Genomic DNA, 21025 nt, shown 5'->3' with positions numbered 1-21025 from the left:
TGCAAAAAGACTGAAATAGTAAAAATGTGTGTTCTCTGACCTTAATGGAATGAAATTAGAAATCAATAAAAGAAAGAAATTTGGCAAACTCACAAATATACTGAAATTAAATAATATGCTTCTAAATAACCAACTGGTAAAAGAAGTAATCAACAACGGGAAAATAGAAAATATTTTTAGGTGAATTAAAATGAAGATACAACATACCCAAACGTATGGTATGCAGCAAAAGCAAGTGTTTAGAGAGAAATTTACAGCTGTTAACACTTACATTTTTAAAAAGAACAAAAATCTCTAATCAATAACCTAATCTTCTACCTTAAGAAACTGGAAAAAAAGACAAAACCTAATGCAAGGAAAAGGAAGTGAATAACAAAAAATTAGAGTGGAGACAAAAAGAATGAAACTAAAAGGTTCTTTGAAAAAGAACATAATTGGGGCGCCTGGGTGGCTCAGTGGGTTAAGCCGCTGCCTTCGGCTCAGGTCATGATCTCAGGGTCCTGAGATCGAGTCCCGCATCGGGCTCTCTGCTCGGCGGGGAGCCTGCTTCCCTCTCTCTCTCTCTCTGCCTGCCTCTCCATCTACTTGTGATTTCTCTCTGTCAAATAAATAAATAAATCTTTTAAAAAATATATATAAAAAAATAAAAAAAATTAAAAAAAAGAAAAAGAAAAAGAACATAATTGACAAAGCATTACCTAGATTGATAAAGAAAAATAGAGAGAAGGCTCAAGTGATAGACATGAATGCGGCAGGGGTCACCACTACTGACCTTATAGAAATACAAAAGATTAAAATGAATACTCTGAATAATTATATGCCTACAAATTACGTAGGTGAAATGGACAAATTCCTAGAAATACACAAACTACTTAAATTGTCTCAAAGATAAGCAATCTGAATAGACCTAGAAGAGGTAAACATATTGAATTAGCAATCAAAACTACCATAAAGGAAAGCCTGTGCTCATATGGTTCACTTCCCAACTCTTTCTATGAGGCCAATATTACCCTGGTCTGAATTCCATTTATATGAAAAGTCCAGAATACAGAAATCAACTGAGCTGTAAAAGTAGTTTAGTAGTTGGTGAGGGGGCTGAGAGGAATGGAGAGATAAGAGTCATAGTTAAAGGGACGGGGCTTCTCTTTTTTCCTGCTATATTGACATAATTGACATATAACATTGTATATGTTTAAGATGTTCCATTATGATTTCTTACCCTTATATACTGCAATATGAATGCCACAATAGAGTTAGTTAACATCTCCATCATTCTTCTTTGTGATGAGAACATTTAAGATCTACTCTTCAGTAACTTTCAAGTATATAATACAGTAATGTTAACTATAATCACCATGCTATCTAGAACTTATTCAACTTATAACTGGAAGTTTGTTCTTTTAAAGCAAGAACCCTCCATTTCCCTCAACTCCAGCCCCTATTGACTATCATTTTACTCCCTGTTTCTATGAGTTTGGCTTTTTGGATTCCACACATAAGTGATCAAAATCACATAAGTGAATCAAAATACATTTCCTACAAGTGGCAGGATCTCCTTCTTCCTCATGAGTAAATTATATATATGTAATTATATACACACCTACCACATTCTTCATCCATTTATATGTTGACAGACACTTAAGTTCTTTTCTTATCTTTGCTATTGTGAATAATGCTGAATGAACATGGGAGGGCAGGTATATCTCTTCAAGATCCTGATTTTATTTCCTTTCAATATGTATCTAGAAGTGGATCACATGATAGTTCTATTTTTAACTTTTCGAGAAAATTCCATACTGTTTCCCATAATGGTTTTACCAATTTACAGTCCTACCAAAAGTGTACAACTGTTTCCTTTACTCCACATCTTTACCAACACTTGTTATCTCTCATCCTTTTGATAATACCAATTCTAATAGATATGAGTTAATATCTCATTGTAGTTTTGATTTGCATTTCCCTAATGATTAGTGATGCTGAACATCTTTTCATGAATCCATTGGCCATTCATATATATTTTCTTTGGGAAAATGTCTATTCAGTTTTTCTGCTCATTTATAAGCCACATATTTTGTTTTGTTTTTTATTATTGAGTTGTATGAGTTTCTACTATATTTTGGATATTAAACCCCTATCAGATATATGACTGGCAAATAGTTTCTCCTATTTTATATGTTTATATACTTTATATGTTTATAAGAATAATTTTAGATTGATTTTTGGTTTTGTTACTTGTGCTTTTTGTGTCGTATCCAAAAAATTGTTGCAAGACCAATGTCAAGTAGCTTTTCCCCATGTTTTAACTTAGGAGTTTTACAGATTCAGATCTTATGTTTAAGTCTTTAATCATCTGCAGTTAATTTTTATGAGTTGTATAATTTAGGAATCCAATCTTACTCCTCTGCATGTGGTTGTCCAGTTTTCCCAGCATCATTATTAAAAAGGTTATCATTTTCCCATTGAGTATTAGATTTCTTTTAAAATATTACTTGACCATAAATATGGAGTTTATTTTGGGCCTTTTGATCGTGTTCTATTGATCTAGATCTATTTTTATTCCAGTGCCATACTGTTTATTATAACTTTGTAGTATAGTTTGAAATAAGGAAATATGATGTCTCCAGCTTTGTTCTTTCTCAAGATTGTTTTAGCTATTCATGTTTTTGCATTCCATACACATTTTAAGATAGTTTTTTTCTATTTCTATGAAAAATGACATTGGGATTTTAATAGGTATTGCACTGAAACTATACATGGTTGTAGGTGGTTTGGTCACTTTAATAACTTGATTTTTCTCTTCTGTGAACATCAAATATAGTTCCACTTATTTTGTGTCTTCTTTAATTTCTTTCATCGTCTTAGAGTTTTCAGTGTATAGATATTTTACCTAGATATTTAAATATATTTGTGTCTTATTGTTTTGATGCTATTGTACATGAGATTATTTATTATTTTTAATTCTTTTGTTGTTGGTATATAGAAATGCAATAATTTCTCTATGTAGACTTGGTGTCTTCATCTTTGTTGAATTCACTGATTACCTCGAACAGTTTTTGGTGGAGTATATAGCATTCCTATATCTAAGATCACATCACCTATAAACAAAGACAAATTTACTTCTTCCTTTCTTATTTGGGTGCCACTACTCTCTTAACCCATGTTCAAGACATACCTTGCGATTAATCATTTTTAGCCAGAGCAAAATGTATCTCCAAATAAGCACAGTCACTACCAAGTGACTGAAACAAGAATTGAAATCTAATTTCCATTTCTAGGATAAAGATCATTCAATTGTGATATTAACTGGAACATGTCTCAGCCAAGAAATGTAAATGAGGTGGAAATTAGGTAGATAAATTGTTTTGGAGACATGATCAAGCATTTGGTATTTAATCTGACTGTCCACAAATAATACAATTTTAAAAATATAATATGGCCCCTACAGCCAACCTGCTCAATAGTTGGCCAATTGCTGTAAGACCAAGACCAGGCAAAAGTGCCTATAAAATGTGACCAGCTCTTCGGCAATTACTGTAGATTAATTCAATTCCAGAATTTGTTTAAAGAGTATATTTTACCTTGATCTCAATACTGTGTTGGGTACTTAGGCTTCAACTATGAACAAAACAGTATAATACTTGCCCAATAGATATTTATACTACAGCTACCATGGAGTAAAGACATTAAAGATACTGGTTTTTATACTAGCCCTTTTTTCCCATTACTATTTCTTTATTTTCCATTAATCTCTGGAAAAACTTTTGTTGACTATGTCAGTATGTCTCTGTCTTGATAAGAGAAAATAAGGAGAGAATTGTTACCATAATTGGATCAAAATCTGAAAGTCCTCAGAACACTCCTGATCTAGCATGATGTCCAAATCAAATCATAGAATCCCAACGGGTTGAAATTCAAGACAGTGTGAGCACTTGACACTGTGTGCTCCTTTTTTGGGGGGGAAATAATATCTATATCATTCTCAGTGCCCGGAAACTCTGCTGCAGACATGACAGAATGCTAATTTCTATTTTCTCTACTCAGAAATAGTGACAATGCTGTCATAACAAAGAAGTTCTTAAAATTCAACAATGACTTTGAGAATGTGATTTGATACTGAATTTATTTCCTAAAAGTAAAGAACTATAAACCTGAAATGAAAAATGTAGCTGAAATACAGCTGAATGTATTCTGAAATGGGAGCCCTCACTGAAAAAATAATAAACTATATTTTAAGGACAAAGATACATTTTTAGATTTTGAAAATTAGGACAAGAATGTAGGTAGGTCAGGAATCTCAGCACAAATTAGAATTATGTTTATTCAGTTATTCCTAGTGATTATAAGGAAAATGGTTCAGGAAGCTTAATTATTTTTAGTGTAGTAGGGTACACTTCAATACAACTTTTTCTTAACTTGAATTCTTCCTAAATATACTTCAGAGAATTAGTGTTTCTAAGTTTCGTTAGCACTGCAGATGACAATAGCTAAATTCTCTAATCTCAGACTATAAACTCTTTCTACCAGACTCTCAGACTATTTAATTGCCCTCATCCTTTTTTTCCTTCTCATACATACAACAGTAGCTAAGAACAACAGATACTGTACCATCTTTCAGCCTGTCTGATTCAATAAATACTTGTTAGAAATTGCACTAAATGCTAATGCCTCAGAAATGGTTGATATATATTTCATCTTTGGTCCAACATAGTCAGAATCTAATGTAAATGACATAGAATGATTTTCCAGTTCTAAGAGACAAAAGAAGGTAGTTACAGTCATTTATTATCAGGGGAGATGGCACACGAGGTCAAAGAAGTGTGTGTGTAGGGAAAATGGGGGTGGAAATGGTAGGATGAGGAAAGCAGACACAGTAAATATTCTGGCTAAAAAACGTGCATGTTTAAATATGGTATTTTTTTTCCTAAAGAATTTATTTATTTTGAGAGAGAAAGAGTGAGAAAGAGCACCAGGTGGGGGGAAAGGGAGAAGTCGGCTCCCTGATGAGAAGGAAGCCGATGTGGGACTCAGTCCCCGGACCCTGGGATCATGACCTGAGCCAAAGGCAGACACTTAATGGACTCACTCACCCAGCACCCCAAACATAGTATTTCTAAAAGGGAAGAACTCAGATTTCATCATAGGGAGTGTTCAGCATTACTAATGCTGACATTTAAACATAATATTTAGGTACTGGAGTAGGAGGAACAGAGAATGCTACAGGATGATGGACTAGAAGAGGCAAGTATCCTCAAAATGGGTGTCCAAATAGATTTGTCGGGGACAGTGACATCTACACTGAGACCTACTTCCGTGATGGGCACTATTATCCACCAAGGTCCCCATGTTAGATAATAAGTCACCAAAATAACTTGCTTAGATTATTATAATCTCAAAAGCATTTGAGATTATCTTGATTCCTTCCACCTTGGTTCATCCAGTTTCAGACTGAATAATCTAAGATATCCAAAAAATATAAATCTTGGCCCAATTAATGACTTTGATAGTGATAGTGTCCAAATTCATAAACAATTTACAAAGACTTTTGAGATGTGGCTCTGTTTACTTTTCCAGACTCATTTTTGACCTTAGGTCCCTCAGACTCAAAAATCCTGCCATACAGAAGTTCTTTTAATTCCTCAAACATTCCATGTACTGTCTTCGTCCATGTTTTTTCTCTGCCTGTAACCAGTTTTTCACCACAGAACACAAGGCCTTTCTCTTGTGTAATTCCTACTTTCTACTTAGAGGTTATTTCTTCTGCAGAGGAGGTCCTGACTTCCCAAATACCAGTTAATGCCTTTCCTAGTGCTCCTCCCTCAGCATATCCTCCTAGCAGGACCCAACCAGCCTCTGAGAAACAGGGACCACCTCTGTCTTCTTTACACTAGTCCTTCCAGCTGCCAACACAATACTTAGCTCAGAGGATGGGCTCCATAAATGTTGAATGATGGGTAAAATGTAAAACATTATAAAATATGTAATATTAAATATAAGCTCCAATGTAAGTGTTAAATAAGAACTTCTAAAACAAATATTTAAATAGTATTAAATCCCAATTTATTTTCTCACCCATTAAAAACTATGTGACTTGGGAACATTATAGATTAATGGAAGTTTCATTAAGAAGTCACTGCCACTTTACTAAAGTTAATGTTGAAAATGATCATGCTTTATATTTAAGGTCAAAACCTGGAATCAGTCCTTCCTAATATAGATATCCTTTAACTATATTTATCAAACCTGTGTGAAATATTATGGGAATAAACATTATCCCTATTTTTCAAAAAGAGGAGTGCCAAGAAAACTCATTCATACTCATTCAGAGTTCCCTGAATAATAATATTTTTGCAGGAGGTGCAGAAATTTTATTTTACATTTTGCTCTTGGCATTTTTTGAAATCTACACAATCTGTGAACTGCTTATGAACAAGTCCTAAAGTGAATGATTATCATTTGGCTTTTATCATTTTCCAGTGTTCCAAAACTTTCATACAGGTATACTGCCCAGTGCATATTTTTATTATTGTATGTGTTTTATTATAGGCCATTATCTATTTATGGAACTGTCTCACTCAATGGACTGGGTTTTTTAGAACAGACTGCATTTTATTCATCCCCTCCTCCTCAGAGCCCAGCATGATACCTGGCAAATAGTAGGTCCCCAGTACATTCTTGTCAATAGATGACATTTACTTTACCAATTTTGCAAATCTAGTACTTTGATCGTATTAAACACCTTAGTGAATTAGAAGAGCATACTATTTGGTCTTCTAAAATAAAAGTGGAATCACATTTTCCCCCTGCTGAAAAATCCTTTTCTGGTTCCCTTTGCCCTGCAAGATAAAGTTCAATCCCTTCAGCATGCTTATGAGATCCTTCATGATCTGGCTCCTGCCTCATCTCCCCACTCCTGCCTCTCCTCTGGTCCTGAGCACACCCCAGTATCTATCATTCTAGACACACTACACACACATCCTATTCTTCAGCACGACTGGCTGCCTATATCCTTAACTTACTGCATTGTTTCATTCATTTACATTCGTCAAAAAATGATAGATCCTTTTCATTTTGTACTGAGTCCACATTAAACATTTTACATCTTTTTTTTTTCATTTGTTTCTTATTGCATTTACCAAGTGCCTAGCATTTTTTTTTTTTTATTTCCAGCATAACAGTATTCATTATTTTTGCACCACACCCCGTGCTCCATGCAATCCGTGCCCTCTATAATACCCACCACCTGGTACCCCAACCTCCCACCCCCCGTCCCTTCAAAACCCTCAGATTGTTTTTCAGAGTCCATAGTCTCTCATAGTTCACCTCCCCTTCCAATTTCCCCCAACTCCCTTCTCCACTCTAAGTCCCCATGTCCTCCATGCTATTTGTTATGCTCCACAAATAAGTGAAACCATATGATAATTGACTCTCCCAGGGCTTGGCACATAGTAAATAGCAAATATATGTTGATGACTAAATGAAGAATACTTAGCAATAAAAATTATTCCCTCACTTCACGGGTAAGTAAATTGATTTAAAGAGAGATGAAGTAATTTGTCTGAGCTCATACAGTTTAGTCAATTCCAGAGATTTGAACCATCTTTCTTCCTTTTCTGGCTGGAATCTATATTTCCTTTAAAACCCATGTAAGGTGGGATATTTTCAGGGAAAAAAAATATTTTCTGATTCTCCTAAACCTTCATTCCCAGCATTCCTCTCAATAAAATGAGTCATTCTCTTACACGTGTGGCTTATTTACTATCCTTATTGACTGCATTTACCAGACTATCACATTGTAAGATGTTTAATGTCTGCCTTCTTTTCTTGATGCCCCTGGAACACCAGCCTCTGTCTTTTCTATTTCTTCCTTCCCAGTGCTTGCTGTGTAATTGGTGCCCAAAGGTATTTGCTGAATTCAGTTGAAAAGTCAGTTTTAAGACATTGTGTTAAAATATTAATTTTAACTTATATTACATTTGCATAACACTATTACTCTAACCATATATAATTTTTAAGAGCATACAAATCCATCAAACCCTTTTACTATACTGTCTTTTTCTGAGGAAACCGTATGTTGACTCATGCCTCAATTCTTTGAGATCTGCCTTTGTTCTCACTTCTTTCTGGATGGTTTCCAGGTACATACAGGTCAAAGGTTCCTTTCACTTTTCCTTCACCTCCATTCCCCAAATGATCCATTGCCTCTCTTTCTTTTACTCTGGGCCTGCACCTGCCAGGTTCTCTGTTTCCTGGCTCTGTCAGTTTCATCTCTGTCCCTCCTCACTGTTTTCTTTGATCCAGAAAAGCTTGGGCTTGATGGCTGGCCACTTCCTATCCGGCTTCCTGTTGACACATGACCCCTACACTTCTTTCCTCCTAGTCTTTCTGCTCTGTTGACTCTCATTTCCACCTGTCATCAGCCATGCCCAACCAACCCTCTAGCACCTGAAACTCCATAAGCTCAAAACAAATAGACACTGCTCCTGCCTGGCAAGGTCTCTTGTACCCCTCCACTGGAAAGGTTCTCTGTACCTCCTATCTCTATCATCCTCAAACCATCCTGTGAAGTGCTGAGTCATCCATCCTCCCGCCCAAGATCATGTTCACTGTGTCATTCTCGTGCTCACATCTTTCCGCAGTTCCCCACGCTCAGAGATACAAACCAAATAGCATATCAGGATCGGCCCTGGAAAACATGCCCCTTGACTTGTTTTTAGGCACCCTTGAGTCCATCCAAACTCATGGTTATTTGCTTCCATGTCACTCTGGTCCCTTCTTGCTTTTGTGACTTAACTCTCCTCTTTTCGCCTCCTCAATCTTCTCTCGTCACAACTATCCTTACTGAGTTCATACACACAGTTTTTCCTCTATGAACCCTTCTTCAATTGTTTGCTTTGTGTTTTCAAAGAACATTTTTGCATGTAATGATTGCCTTTCATATATTTTTGCCTTTTGTTTTTGGTATGTGGTAACTCAGAAGCGGATCAATAGCACCCACAATCTCTGGCATAGTACCTTGCCTATACAAGAACTGAGGAATACATAGAAACCCATATAATACGTCCCATATAATGTACAACACCAAGAGTGAACACTAAGGTCAGTTATGGACTTTGGGTGATTATGATGTATCAGTGCAGGTCCATCAATTTCTACAAATGTACAACTCCAGTAGGAGTTGTTAATGGGAGAGGCTATGCATGTGTGGGAGCAAGGGGGATATGGGAAGTCTCTGTACCTTCCTCTTAATTTTTCTATGGATGGGAAACTACTCTAAAAAGATTAAGTTTAAAAAAATTTTGTCTGAAATACCAAAATTTAAAAAATTTTGTCTGAAAAACCAATCAATTCTCTTTATAGTTAGTGTGCACATTTGAGAATCACAACAACAAAAGACCTCATAAACTCCCAAATACCTTCTTTAGCAGCCTACAATGATGCTATGCTCTTCAGTCACCATATTAGAAATTCAATTCGAGTCAGTTTTTTAATTAATTGAAATGTATTTGACATATAACATTGTGTAAATTTAAGGTGTATAACATGTTAATTTGATACATTCATATATAGTTATATGATCGGCATTATGGCAATAATTAACACCTCTATAACACCAAATAATTATCATTTCTTTTTAGTGATAGCAATAATTAAGATCGAGTCTCCAGCAAGTTTATAATACAATATTGTTGTCTATATTCACTATACTGTGCATTAGATCTCCAAGACTTATTTACTATTTCTTGCAAATTTGTATCCTGAAACAACATCTGTCCTGTTTTCCCATCCCCCACCACCCATTCGTAAACACAGTCTTACTCTCTGTTTTTACAAGTTTGGCTTTTCTTTTTTCTAGATTTCACATATAAGTGATACCATAGTATCTGTCTTTCTCTACCTTATCTCACTTAGCATCCATGTTGTTGCAAGTAGCAATATGTCCTTCTTTCTCATGGCTGAATTTCATATATATATAATAGCTATATATATATAATATATTTTATTTATATAACACATATTTTATATATATAAACATAATTAAGATATAGAAGATATTATGTATATGTATCTATATCTTTTTGATATCCTGTATTCATTCCTTTTAGACATATATCTAGAAGTGGAATTCTGCATAATACAGATCTATTTTTTAACTTTTTGAAAAAACCCCATATTGTTTTCCATAGTGGCTGAACAAATTTACATTCCTATAGCATTGTACAAAGGTTCCCTTTCATCTACATTTTCTCCAATACTTATTTTCTTTTGTCTTCTTGATGAAAGGCATTCTAACAGGTATGAGATGATATCTCAGTGTGGTTTTGATTTCCGTTTTCCTGATAATAAGCGATCTTGAGCATCTTTCCATGTCTTTTTGCCAATTTGGATGACTTCTTTGGAAAAATGTATATTTAGTTCCTCTGCCTCTTTTTAAATCTGATTTTTTTTTTGTTACTGAGTTGATATGCATTCTTTATATATTTTGGATATTAACCAGCTCTTTATCTGATATATGGTTTGCAAAAATTTTCTCCCTTTCACTAGGTTGCCTATTCATTTTGATTGTTTCCTTTGCTGTGTAGAAGCTTTTAAATTTGATGTAACCTTATTTGTTGGTTTTTGATTTTGTTGTCTTTGGTGTCATATTCAGTTGAGTCACTATTTATGGTAAAATATAATGAGAATCTATGGCCCAGAGAAATAAGATTGTACACATATGACCTGGAATAGGACACACTCATATTCCAGATTAAGGTCAGAGTTAGCTACATAGTAGGAAGTTTAGGGAAGCCAGGTGACAATGTGAGGAAACTGCTGGTATAAGAAAGTGGGTGGGATAAGATCAATACAATTTATTCCCACGTCACTACATCATTTTTGTTCAACAAACATTTTGTAAGGAGCAAGTTTTATGCATGTAAATCACTTCAAGGCATAACCATACAATCCATCACCTATACAATTTACTATCCTGCCTCCTTGTCCTTATTCTTCATAGATCTTTTTCCCTAAAAGTTCAGAAATGAAAAATTTTTCCCCCCGTTGAGGTAATCAAGATAGATACTATAAAGGAGGTAGCATTTGACTTGGACAGATTCCAACAGGTTCAGGAAGATTTTAACAAGCAGAAATTGCAAGATATCCTAGGATCTATTTCCATTAGTGCCTGTTATATATCCACAGAAATAGGTCCTAGAATAAATGCCTATAAAATACCTCTGGGAATGTATTATATATTTCAGATGCCTGGAAAATAGGTGTAACTAAAAAGAAATAAAGAAGGAAGAAGGGATACGGGATGAAAAGATAGTATTTACTTGATAAGATAAAATAAAGTAAAAATGTTTCTCCAAATTGCCAATCTCAATATGTACTTGGTAGGCTATAAAAAATGGATTTTCAATTTCCCAAATAAATATTTATGAGTCAGGAACATTTTTGCAAGATTTAGCCAAGCCCCAAGCTCTGGAGCCAGTAATAACCACCACAGCAATTCCATTTATTATGTGCTTATATAAACAATGCATATAGTTGTATTTAATTGTCACAATTGCCTACAGGTTAAGTATTATTATCCCCATGTAACTAACGAAATATCAAAGCTTAAACGGTAAAGACTTGCTCCAAATCACAAAGCTGATCATGTGGCTTCCTGATCAGGTATTATCAGGTAGTAAAAGGGCAGCTGGGTGGGGGGGTCTCAGCACCAAGTTAAATTTGCTGCTCATTTTCAGATCCTGCTCCATGATCTCAACTCAAATTGTATCACTGAAAGGTGGGCCAAATGATTGGGGGCTTAAATCAAAATTCTAGAAATTCTTAGTGTAACCATATTTATAATGGCATTGGGTCTCAGTTTTCCCATCTGTAAAAATGGAATAATAAAAGAACCTACTTGCCTTGGGTTATGTGCGGATTACATGAGTTAGTTTTTAGAATAAGGCCTGACACATGGTAAGAACTCAATAATGTTACCTGTTATTATTATTCCTTGGGATGAAAGTTTATGACTTTTTATTACTTAATCCTTTTATTTAAACTCTCATCCATGTTATTATCTTGATTCCAAATAACCCCAAGATCTTCAATTCAAATTTTTTTTTTAAATCACACTAATAACAATGTTACAGATAACTGCTTTCAGGAATATACTTTAAGACTCATCAAATATTTAATGCTAATGAAAACAATATAAATTTATTATATTGAGATAAATTAGAATACATTACTCTTGATCTCTGCTATTTCTTTTATTCTTTCCCCAAATTTGGGTCAATATCAGAGTGTTTCACAGTGAGTCCTGGTAATACCAATTATTTTGAGATGTGTATGAATTACTTCTGGGTATATTAATTATAGTTCTCTCTCTTAGCGTTCCTCTACCATTCTCAAGATACCCATAAATCAAATGATATTTTAAAATTTTACCTTATCCCTAATGACAGAATACAAATGTAAGACAGACAAATACACATACGCAGACAAAACAAAACAAAAAACCCACCCAACCCCTCCAAAAAAGTTACATAAAGCATCCAAAATACAACCCTATTTTTTTTTTGAGCTACTGATTAACCATCCAAATAAAGACAAAGATAATTGGTCAGTTTTCTTTATTTTGTATTTGACCAAAAATATATATTACTCTAATCAGATTACCTACCAATGCATAGCACTGACGGCTGGAGGATCAGTTGAGATTTTGTATTGAACTGATTGAACTCATATGTTTAAAAGGGAACTCAAAATGTGTATTTTGCTGCATAAGGAGAATTAAAATCAATTTCACTTTGCACATTTCAGGGTATAAATTTTAGAAGCTCCTTGTCTTCACCATTCTCCCAAGATAACAAATGTGAAATGAGCAAACATAGACTAGATCATGCATAGCAGGCACTCAAAAATGTTGACTTTACCCCTTCTCTTCCTATAATAACTTATCAAGAATATAAGCATAGGCAGGTGGTAACTATGACAGCATAATGACTCAGGAGGACACTGATCTGGGTGTTAGGAGTCACTTAAATGGGTCTTAATTTCTTCATCTGGAAAATGAGGCAGTTTTTAAAATTATATTATTGGGGCACCTGGGTGGCTCAGTGGGTTAAAGCCTCTGCCTTCTGCTCAGGTCATAATCCCAGGGTCCTGGGATCAAGCCCCACATCGGGCTCTCTGCTCGGCTGGGAGCCTGCTTCCTCCTCTGTCTATCTCTCTCTGCCTGCCTCTCTGTCTACCTGTGATCTCTGTCAAATAAATAAATAAAATCTTCGAATAAAAAAATTATATTATTCTACAGAGTAGTTAATTTAACGGTTCCTGAATAAGGCACATATTTTTTTCCTAAACATAATACACATTTAAATTTAGGTTGCAAATATTATACACAATACCAAAAAAATCACATGATGCTATATCCTTCTTATATATCTTTTGATTAAAAAAAGATCTTCTAAGGACAGAAGGAAAAAAATATGTCCAATAATGAGCAGAACTGAAGTCCATGTAACTCATGAGTATAAAATATAAAACACATACACACTCTTTCTATATGTATCTATATATAATACATTGCAAATATATATGTATGTATATAAAATACATGAAGATGTCATTTTAAATTAGTAGTTAGCAAAATGTAAGGCTAAAATTTACCTTGGAGCTCTTCAAGCACCCACTCTAACTCAACTACCCATTTATTTACACTTAGGCACAAAAGTAACAATGTGTATATGAATAGTTTCCCAATAGAGGCACTAGTATAGTATTTTTATGTACAATAATTCATATAGGAGAGCAAAACAGATATACATATAATAAATGCCACTCCAAATATGTGCCATTTATTAAGGAACTATTCACTAATTGTTTTAAATCTCTGCCTCTCTGGAGAATATGCTCATCATAGTCCCCGTATGGTCCACAGTGATATCTAGCCCTACACAACATCAACCAGTATGTGGGTATGGTGAAAAGCTGATGGGCTGCAAAATCAGAAGACCTGCATTCAATGCCAGGCTCTATCACTTAATTCGTGTATAATTAATATTAGATAATAGCTTAGCATCCATTAGATTTTACGCACTTAGGTTTAAATAGGCTTGCTAATTACACTTACTCTCCTTACCATGTAGAGGTGGTTTGAGTTGTGAATATGAAAGTATACCCAAGTAAGTGTTCATCATTGTTAGAGTTGACATAACATCGTAGTATCAAAAATAATATATCCTTTATCTTCTGGCTCTAAGTTTCTTTCACACTCTCCATCATTACCTATAATCAAACTTCCAATTCTGTCCATTTAACATTCTAAATACTCCTTAATTCTTTGCTCTCCTTTCCATCCCTACCACCACCTCACTAAGGCAAGACCTCATCCTGTTAGTAGCTTCCTCCCTTTTTATGCCACTTAAAGCCATCTTGTGACAAAGATGCCACAATGATCTACCCTGAAACACGATCTAACCATGCTGTTTTCCCATCCTTCATTCTAAGCAATTCCCTGTCGACAGAGTGAAGTTCAAAGCTTTAAAAGGGCATCCATAGTACCCTAGTCTGACATGCTGAACTACTGCTCTAGTCTTACCCTCACCACTTCCATCCTCAGCATTTCTAGGCCTTAGTTTAATGCTGTGTTCTTAGAGAATTTCCTACTTCCTTTCACCAAGTGGCTATCTCCTACTTAACCATGAAAAATTAACTTGGGAACTTTCCAGGACATGGTTAGAAGGCACACCCATATACAAATTGATTTCCATATTATAACACAGTTATTTGCCTTTGTGTCTATCTTTCTAGCCAAAATGTGAGTTCATAATGAAACTTTTTTTTTTTAAATACCCAGGACAGTGTCTAGCATATGAGGCATATTTGTTGAATATATATTGTTGTTTCTACCCTGAAGAAGATCGATGCCCAAATCTTTATTTAACACCAAGAAGCTAGATATTGAAAATCATCAAATTAAAACAAGAATGAGCTAGAATAACCACACAACAAAGACCAAGATAATATTGTTCTAAAAGTAAATCCTTGGCTCTCATGTTTTCAAAGGCAATCTCCTTACACCTAAATAGTACAGAGATATTTAGAAAAATCGTGCTGCTTCCATTCATCATGTCTAAATAAAATGGCATAGCAATCATTAATGGTAATTATGATAAGTATTTTATAAACTTTAATTTGAATGTTAATACCCATTTTGGTAAGAATTTAAAGGAAAGATTCATTGACAAGATGTCACAAGGACCACTTTAGGGAGAAACGTTATTTTAATAAACTGAAGACTGGAGAGTCTGGGGAACTGAGCCAAAAACCAAACCAAATATGCAATAACCACAGTGACACATTAACCCTCAACAATAATCACCCTCCTACTACAGTTATTACTTGAAACATGATTCTTTTGGGAAAATGATTCAGAATATTTTACCATATTTAAGTATAATGCAGCCTGGTCACAAATACTAAAAGAAAAAAAGAAAGCCAAAGAGGAAAAAAATCAATGATAATGTTTCTAAGTTACATATTTCCCTCTATTAAATTTAGTTTTGTTTTTATTCTCATTTAATAATTCTAAACATGCTTATATCCAAATTTGTGTCTTCTTAGCCCTTCTTTTCCTATATAACTTGTTCCTTAACACTTCCTCAGGAGTCTCCTTTTCTAAGCTTTTAATTAACATTTCTACTTTCTTCTGATTTCTAATATTAATAGTCATCCTCTAAAAATGTGGCCATCTTCTAGTAGAAAATAAATATCACCTAAGCGCTTTCAATGCAATTTATTTATTCTTTAGATTGGCTAATATGACTCACCGGTCTAGTGAGTGAATTTGCATGATAATAAGCCATCCATAAATGGCATAGCTCAGCTCAGCTATTCTTTTTAAGCATTTCTATTCACTGTTCAGATTTAAATGCTTTATAATCATTTTGTCTGATATTATTCACAATAAAATCGTAAAATAGGTCAATATGAAATTCACAGAAATCTAAGTTTTTCCAAGATGCTACATAATTAAGCTTTTATGTTCCTCCAAGTTATGACAGGGGCTAGCCTGAACAATACCGGAAGGAGAAATTGGTAGTGTCACTTGATAGATGTGTACGGAAGTGTTGGAACATTTCTAAGGACAACAAAAGGTAGTGCTAACTGAACAGATGAGTGCTAAACCTTTAGTATGAAGTTCACCTGATAGCCTCGGGTAAGCAAGAATTGATCCAAAGCCAGGAAACCCCAGAGCTCTCTGCATACAAACTCACCTTGCAAGAAGAATCCCTAAAACAAAATTCCAGACATAGTCTCCTTCACAATTAAAACGATTCAGCTTCCCCATCTAGCCCTATACCTATCTCCAGTCCACTTTCCCACTAATTTTGCTCGTTCTTCTGCCATGTGTTCTAATTCCAACTCCCAGAATTAACTCTCCTAACCATTGTCTGGGTTTAGACCTGTGTCACTTCACCTAAGAATTACTCCATTTAACTATACGTCAGTTTGGAAATGCCCCACACTTTGGCTTCTAAAACATCTCCTTATATGGTTGCCTTAACTTTCTCCTTCATTTTTTTTTTCTTCTGCAGACTCCTTTTATGCCACTCATTCTTGATGGGCCGATATTTTTCTACAGAGTGGTATATTTTGACTCTTGTCTCCTCAGTCTATGATCTTCTGAAGTGATCTTAACAACCACAACAGCTTTAAGCCGCACGTCTAAACCTTTCACAAGTTTTCTTCTTCAGTATGAATATTTATTCTGAGCAGAAACATATACCCCTGATGTCTATGAAATGTATATCATGGGTACTGCACAGGCATGGTAAACCTTATATATCAAAAAACTGCTTCTTCAAATATTTCTCATTCTGAATATTGGAAAATGGTGTCACCATCCACCTAGTCAATCTAGAGTCAAACTCCAGCCATTAAGGCTGGAGTCATTCCAGAATGCTTTCTGCTTCACTTCCCACATTTGTTAAAATTTTATTTCAAAATATTTGAGAACCTACTATGTACCCATATTAAGCCAGGTGTAGACATACCTCAGTAATCAAGGTAGATATCATTCTTATAGAATTTACATCCCAATGAGAATGTATAAAGAGGCTTTTGTACTGTACTGTATGTGAAAAACATTCCTAGGAGTCTGGCTATATAAAATCTATCAAGCTATCTATTCCACAAATACAATATCAAAAGAACGAAAGTAATAGGTTCTTTTTTTTTTTTTTTTTGTATTCCTGCATTATTTTCTTCCTGTAATGCCACAACAGCTGTCTAACCAGTTTTATGTCTTTTTTTTTAATTTCCTAGTCCCTATTTATCCTTATTTATTCCCTAGTTCCTATCTATCTGCTCCAATGTAGCCAGAAAAATCTTTCTTTAAAATTGCAAGTTGACTATAACCTTATCATGGTAAACTTGTCTATGGGATGCAATCCAAAGTCCTTGAACTGACCCATGAAGTCTTTGCTGATGGAAACTCTCTATACTCCATTTCTCCACCATATTCTCTGCTATGGCCATGCTAAGCTTCTTGCAAACTGCAATGCCCAGTGTGCTCTCTCCTGGCTCTATGGCTCCACGCATGCTCTCCCATAAATAATCTCCTCCATCTGAATAACCTCGACTTACACTTCAGATTCATGCTGGCATTAATCGCTCTATAAAGTCTTCCTTAAGAATCATTATAGTCCCATGGGGGCCCCACCTTTCTTTTCTCATTTCAACTTGCCATTTGCCCATCATTTTACTTATGGAATCAGATTATAATCATGGGTTTGCCTTTCTCTCCTGCTTGTTGAGCTTTTGAGGGGCTGGGCCCCCAGTTTGCTTCTTTCCATGTTTTTGCTTTCTATAACCGTGCCTTCATGTAGGAGTCTGTAAGTAAATATTTAGTGAGTAAATTAATGGGTGGCAAATATTCTATATTGCACAACAATATTGGGTTCTTCCTCAAATACCATGTTATGAAGTCCTACCTAGTTCCAAATAGACAATGCTTCCCTAATCTATGAGACCAACTCATCTTCCCTGTGTATTCCAGGCCTTTCACAATATCCAAAAGGAGACCCCTTCTGAAAAAATGGTAATCTTACATGTCCTTCAATGTTCAAGACTCACTTTCTCCAGGAAGCCGTCTTCATTACTCCAATAGAAATAGTGTTTTCTGACTTTGAACTCCCGATATTTTAACACAGGAATGGATATTTACTTATACTTATAACTAAGAATGTTTTCTATGTATATGTCCCCCTTTCTACCAAAACGATTTATCAAAGTTCTTATGAATAAAGACTTCTGAGTTGTGTCTGCTACTTCATTAGTACAAATTAGTACCGTCATATATTGACAGGTATTCAATATATTCTTTTATTATATTATCCTTGAAGGAAGGAATAAAGAATCACTCTGGATTCTGCTCCAAAAGTGCTCTAAATCTGTTCTCACCGACTCAACTACTTTCTATCTTTATCTTACTTGGTACATCAGCATTGTGCCTCAGAGCTGACCACTTTCTTTCGTGAAAGGTAGACTACACTTAGCTTCCATACACTATACCCTTCTGATCTTGTGTGTCTCCGGCTACTCCCCAGTCAGCTCTGGAAGCTATTCTTCCTTTACCAAACCTTTAAATGTTTGGCTCCTTGGGGATGTTTCTTCCCTAAGCCCATTTCTCATCTTATTCCTCACATACAGCCCAATCTGAACTTTTTACAACTTCATCTTAAATAGAGCAGAAAAGTAACTTCACTCTGCAACACTGTGTTTCAAATGAGCATAGCTCCTATCATTATAATGAATGCGGGGATAGAGAAGAGCAAACCAGTGCATAATTTTAGAAAAATACTCAACAGATACATAGCATAAAAAGGATGTTTATAAAGACCAGACGGACAATGTGGATGGCCAGAGCACTTAAAAGTTATTTCGTTCCATAAAATGTAACCTCGATTCAGATCATGTTAGTGAATACAAATCGTTTGTGATTTGGCTTTAACCCACTGAAGAGAATATTTGTGCATTTACACCAGCAAAAGTTGTAGCAGCTTCCCTCAGGCAGAAGTGCTTAAGTGTCTGATGATGTCAGTGACTTGCTTAAAAGAGGATAAAACAACATACCCTCAGGCAAGCAAGAGGATTTAAATAGAGCCAATTTAGGAAGTACAGTGCCTCAGCAAATTCAGAAATTAATTCAAATTAAGACATTTTGCTTTAAGAGCTTTATCAAAAGATCAGTTCTTCGATTCTAATTTAGAAGTGGGGTGGGGGGTGGGGGGAGGGAGTCATAATGTATATTCCACGCAAATCTTCCTGTATTCAAAAGCATACCTTCAAAAATTATGGAACAAAAATCACAGCATGCATTACTTCAAACCGATAGAAATGTGAAGTTTGTTTGTTTGTTTAATAAGTCATTTGGGACAAACTGATGGTTGCCAGAAGGGAGGTGAGTGGGGAATGGGTTACACAGGTGATGGTGATAAAGGAAGGAGTACACTTGTGATGAGCACCAGGTGTTGCACGGACCTATTGGATCACTGCACTGTATACCTGGAACTATGTTACACTGTATGTTAACTAGACTTTAAATGAAAACAAAAGAAGAATTGGCAGTATTTCTGAAAATGGGTGTGAAGATAGAGATCAAAAGAGAAGGATCAAAAAATTTTAAAAAGTGAATCAATTGGGAATGGGAAGGATTGAAATTTATTCTAATATAAAGAACTAGAAATTTAGATATGTCTGAAACATGGTTCTGTCTTCTGTAGAATACAGTTTGTGATAAATTACTTGTCGCAGTAGTTATTTAATCTACACACTTCATCTAGAACACCAACACATTTCTCCCAGGTATGGGGAGTAAATTACTGACCAAACTCCCTGGGTCTCTAAAGCAAACTTGAGAGTCTAATTGAAACTTTATTTGTGCGTACACCTGTCCAATCTAGTAAAAACTAGATAGTGATCTTTTTAGAGTCCATAATTGTGTTCTGAGAGCTAAACTTTGACATCTGAGCTCAACAAACTCCCAGAGACACAGCTATAAGAAGATTATATAAAGGAGAAACATTATATCAAGTGATTTCATGTATAAAAACACACGTGATAGGAATTAAAGAGGGCATGTGATGTGATGAACACTGGATATTATATGCAACTGATGAAATATTGAACTCTACGTCTGAAACTAATGATGTACTATATGTTGGCTAATTTAATTTAAATTTAAACACACACACATACCAACACACAATGGAAAAACTATCCATTTTGCTCACTATTATTTCTGAAAATTATTGCTTATTTGGACATAGGATATCTATAGTTGGCAACATATCATTGGGATTTGCTTAAAATATTTTTAGCAAAAATAATTTTCATCTTTCATATAAATACGTATTTCTTTATGACCTTCATGACAAACTCAGAAACTCTGAAAATTGTCACGTGACCTTACCTTGCTTCCATTTTCTCTCGCCTCTCGTTCCATCTTGAGGTCAGAGATTAGAAGGTTCTTATATTTGTTTTTTCCATTACTGCTGTGGTCATCTATTCTGTATTCCGAAGTCAGCTGTGCTGAGAGGGGGCTGTCACTCAAGTTCAGTGGCTGCTCCTCCTGCTCCAGCCCAGGTTTGCCATCACCATTGGAGTCGCCTATCTCCCTGCCGTGTGTTCCCCCTGAAGCAACTGAACTGTGCCCCAGAGTCTCATTGCCGTTAAAACTCTCTGCAGCAGAATCATCTGTTGGAAAGAAGAGTTCAATTTTAATTAATGTGCCATTCAGTTACTATTTCAACATTCACCGAGCTCCTGTTATGTGCTTGGCATCGAGGTAACGTTACATATCCTGTGTAATTTATCTTTACAAATAAACTTGTGAAGCAGCCATTGTCATGCGTAATCTAGTAGGCACATTTAGGCAAAAGAAGTGAAGTGAAATAAGAAGAAGATAAAATAGGGAAAATGGTTCAATCTCAAAAGCAATCGTGAAGAAAAGCAAATTGAAACAAAGAGAAGCTCATTA

General features: G+C 35.2%; 1 protein-coding gene across 10 annotated transcripts in view; it reads right to left on the bottom strand.

The window, feature by feature from the left end:
* The window catches only part of NOL4 (nucleolar protein 4), a 402656-nt gene that overhangs the window by 179334 nt on the left and 202297 nt on the right, over positions 1 to 21025 (bottom strand). For all 10 annotated transcript variants that reach the window (XR_004278137.1, XM_032310893.1, XM_032310895.1 and 7 more), the window contains one exon: positions 20459 to 20742. Coding sequence is in view for 9 of the 10 variants with exons in the window: in XM_032310893.1 (XP_032166784.1) it covers positions 20459 to 20742 (284 nt within the window). In the remaining variant the exon portion in view is untranslated. The remainder of the gene's footprint in view (positions 1 to 20458; positions 20743 to 21025) is intronic.

This window comes from Mustela erminea, chromosome 13 (genome assembly GCF_009829155.1).
Source record: "Mustela erminea isolate mMusErm1 chromosome 13, mMusErm1.Pri, whole genome shotgun sequence".
Lineage (NCBI taxonomy): Eukaryota > Metazoa > Chordata > Mammalia > Carnivora > Mustelidae > Mustela > Mustela erminea.
This window is presented reverse-complemented; position numbering and strand designations above follow the sequence as displayed.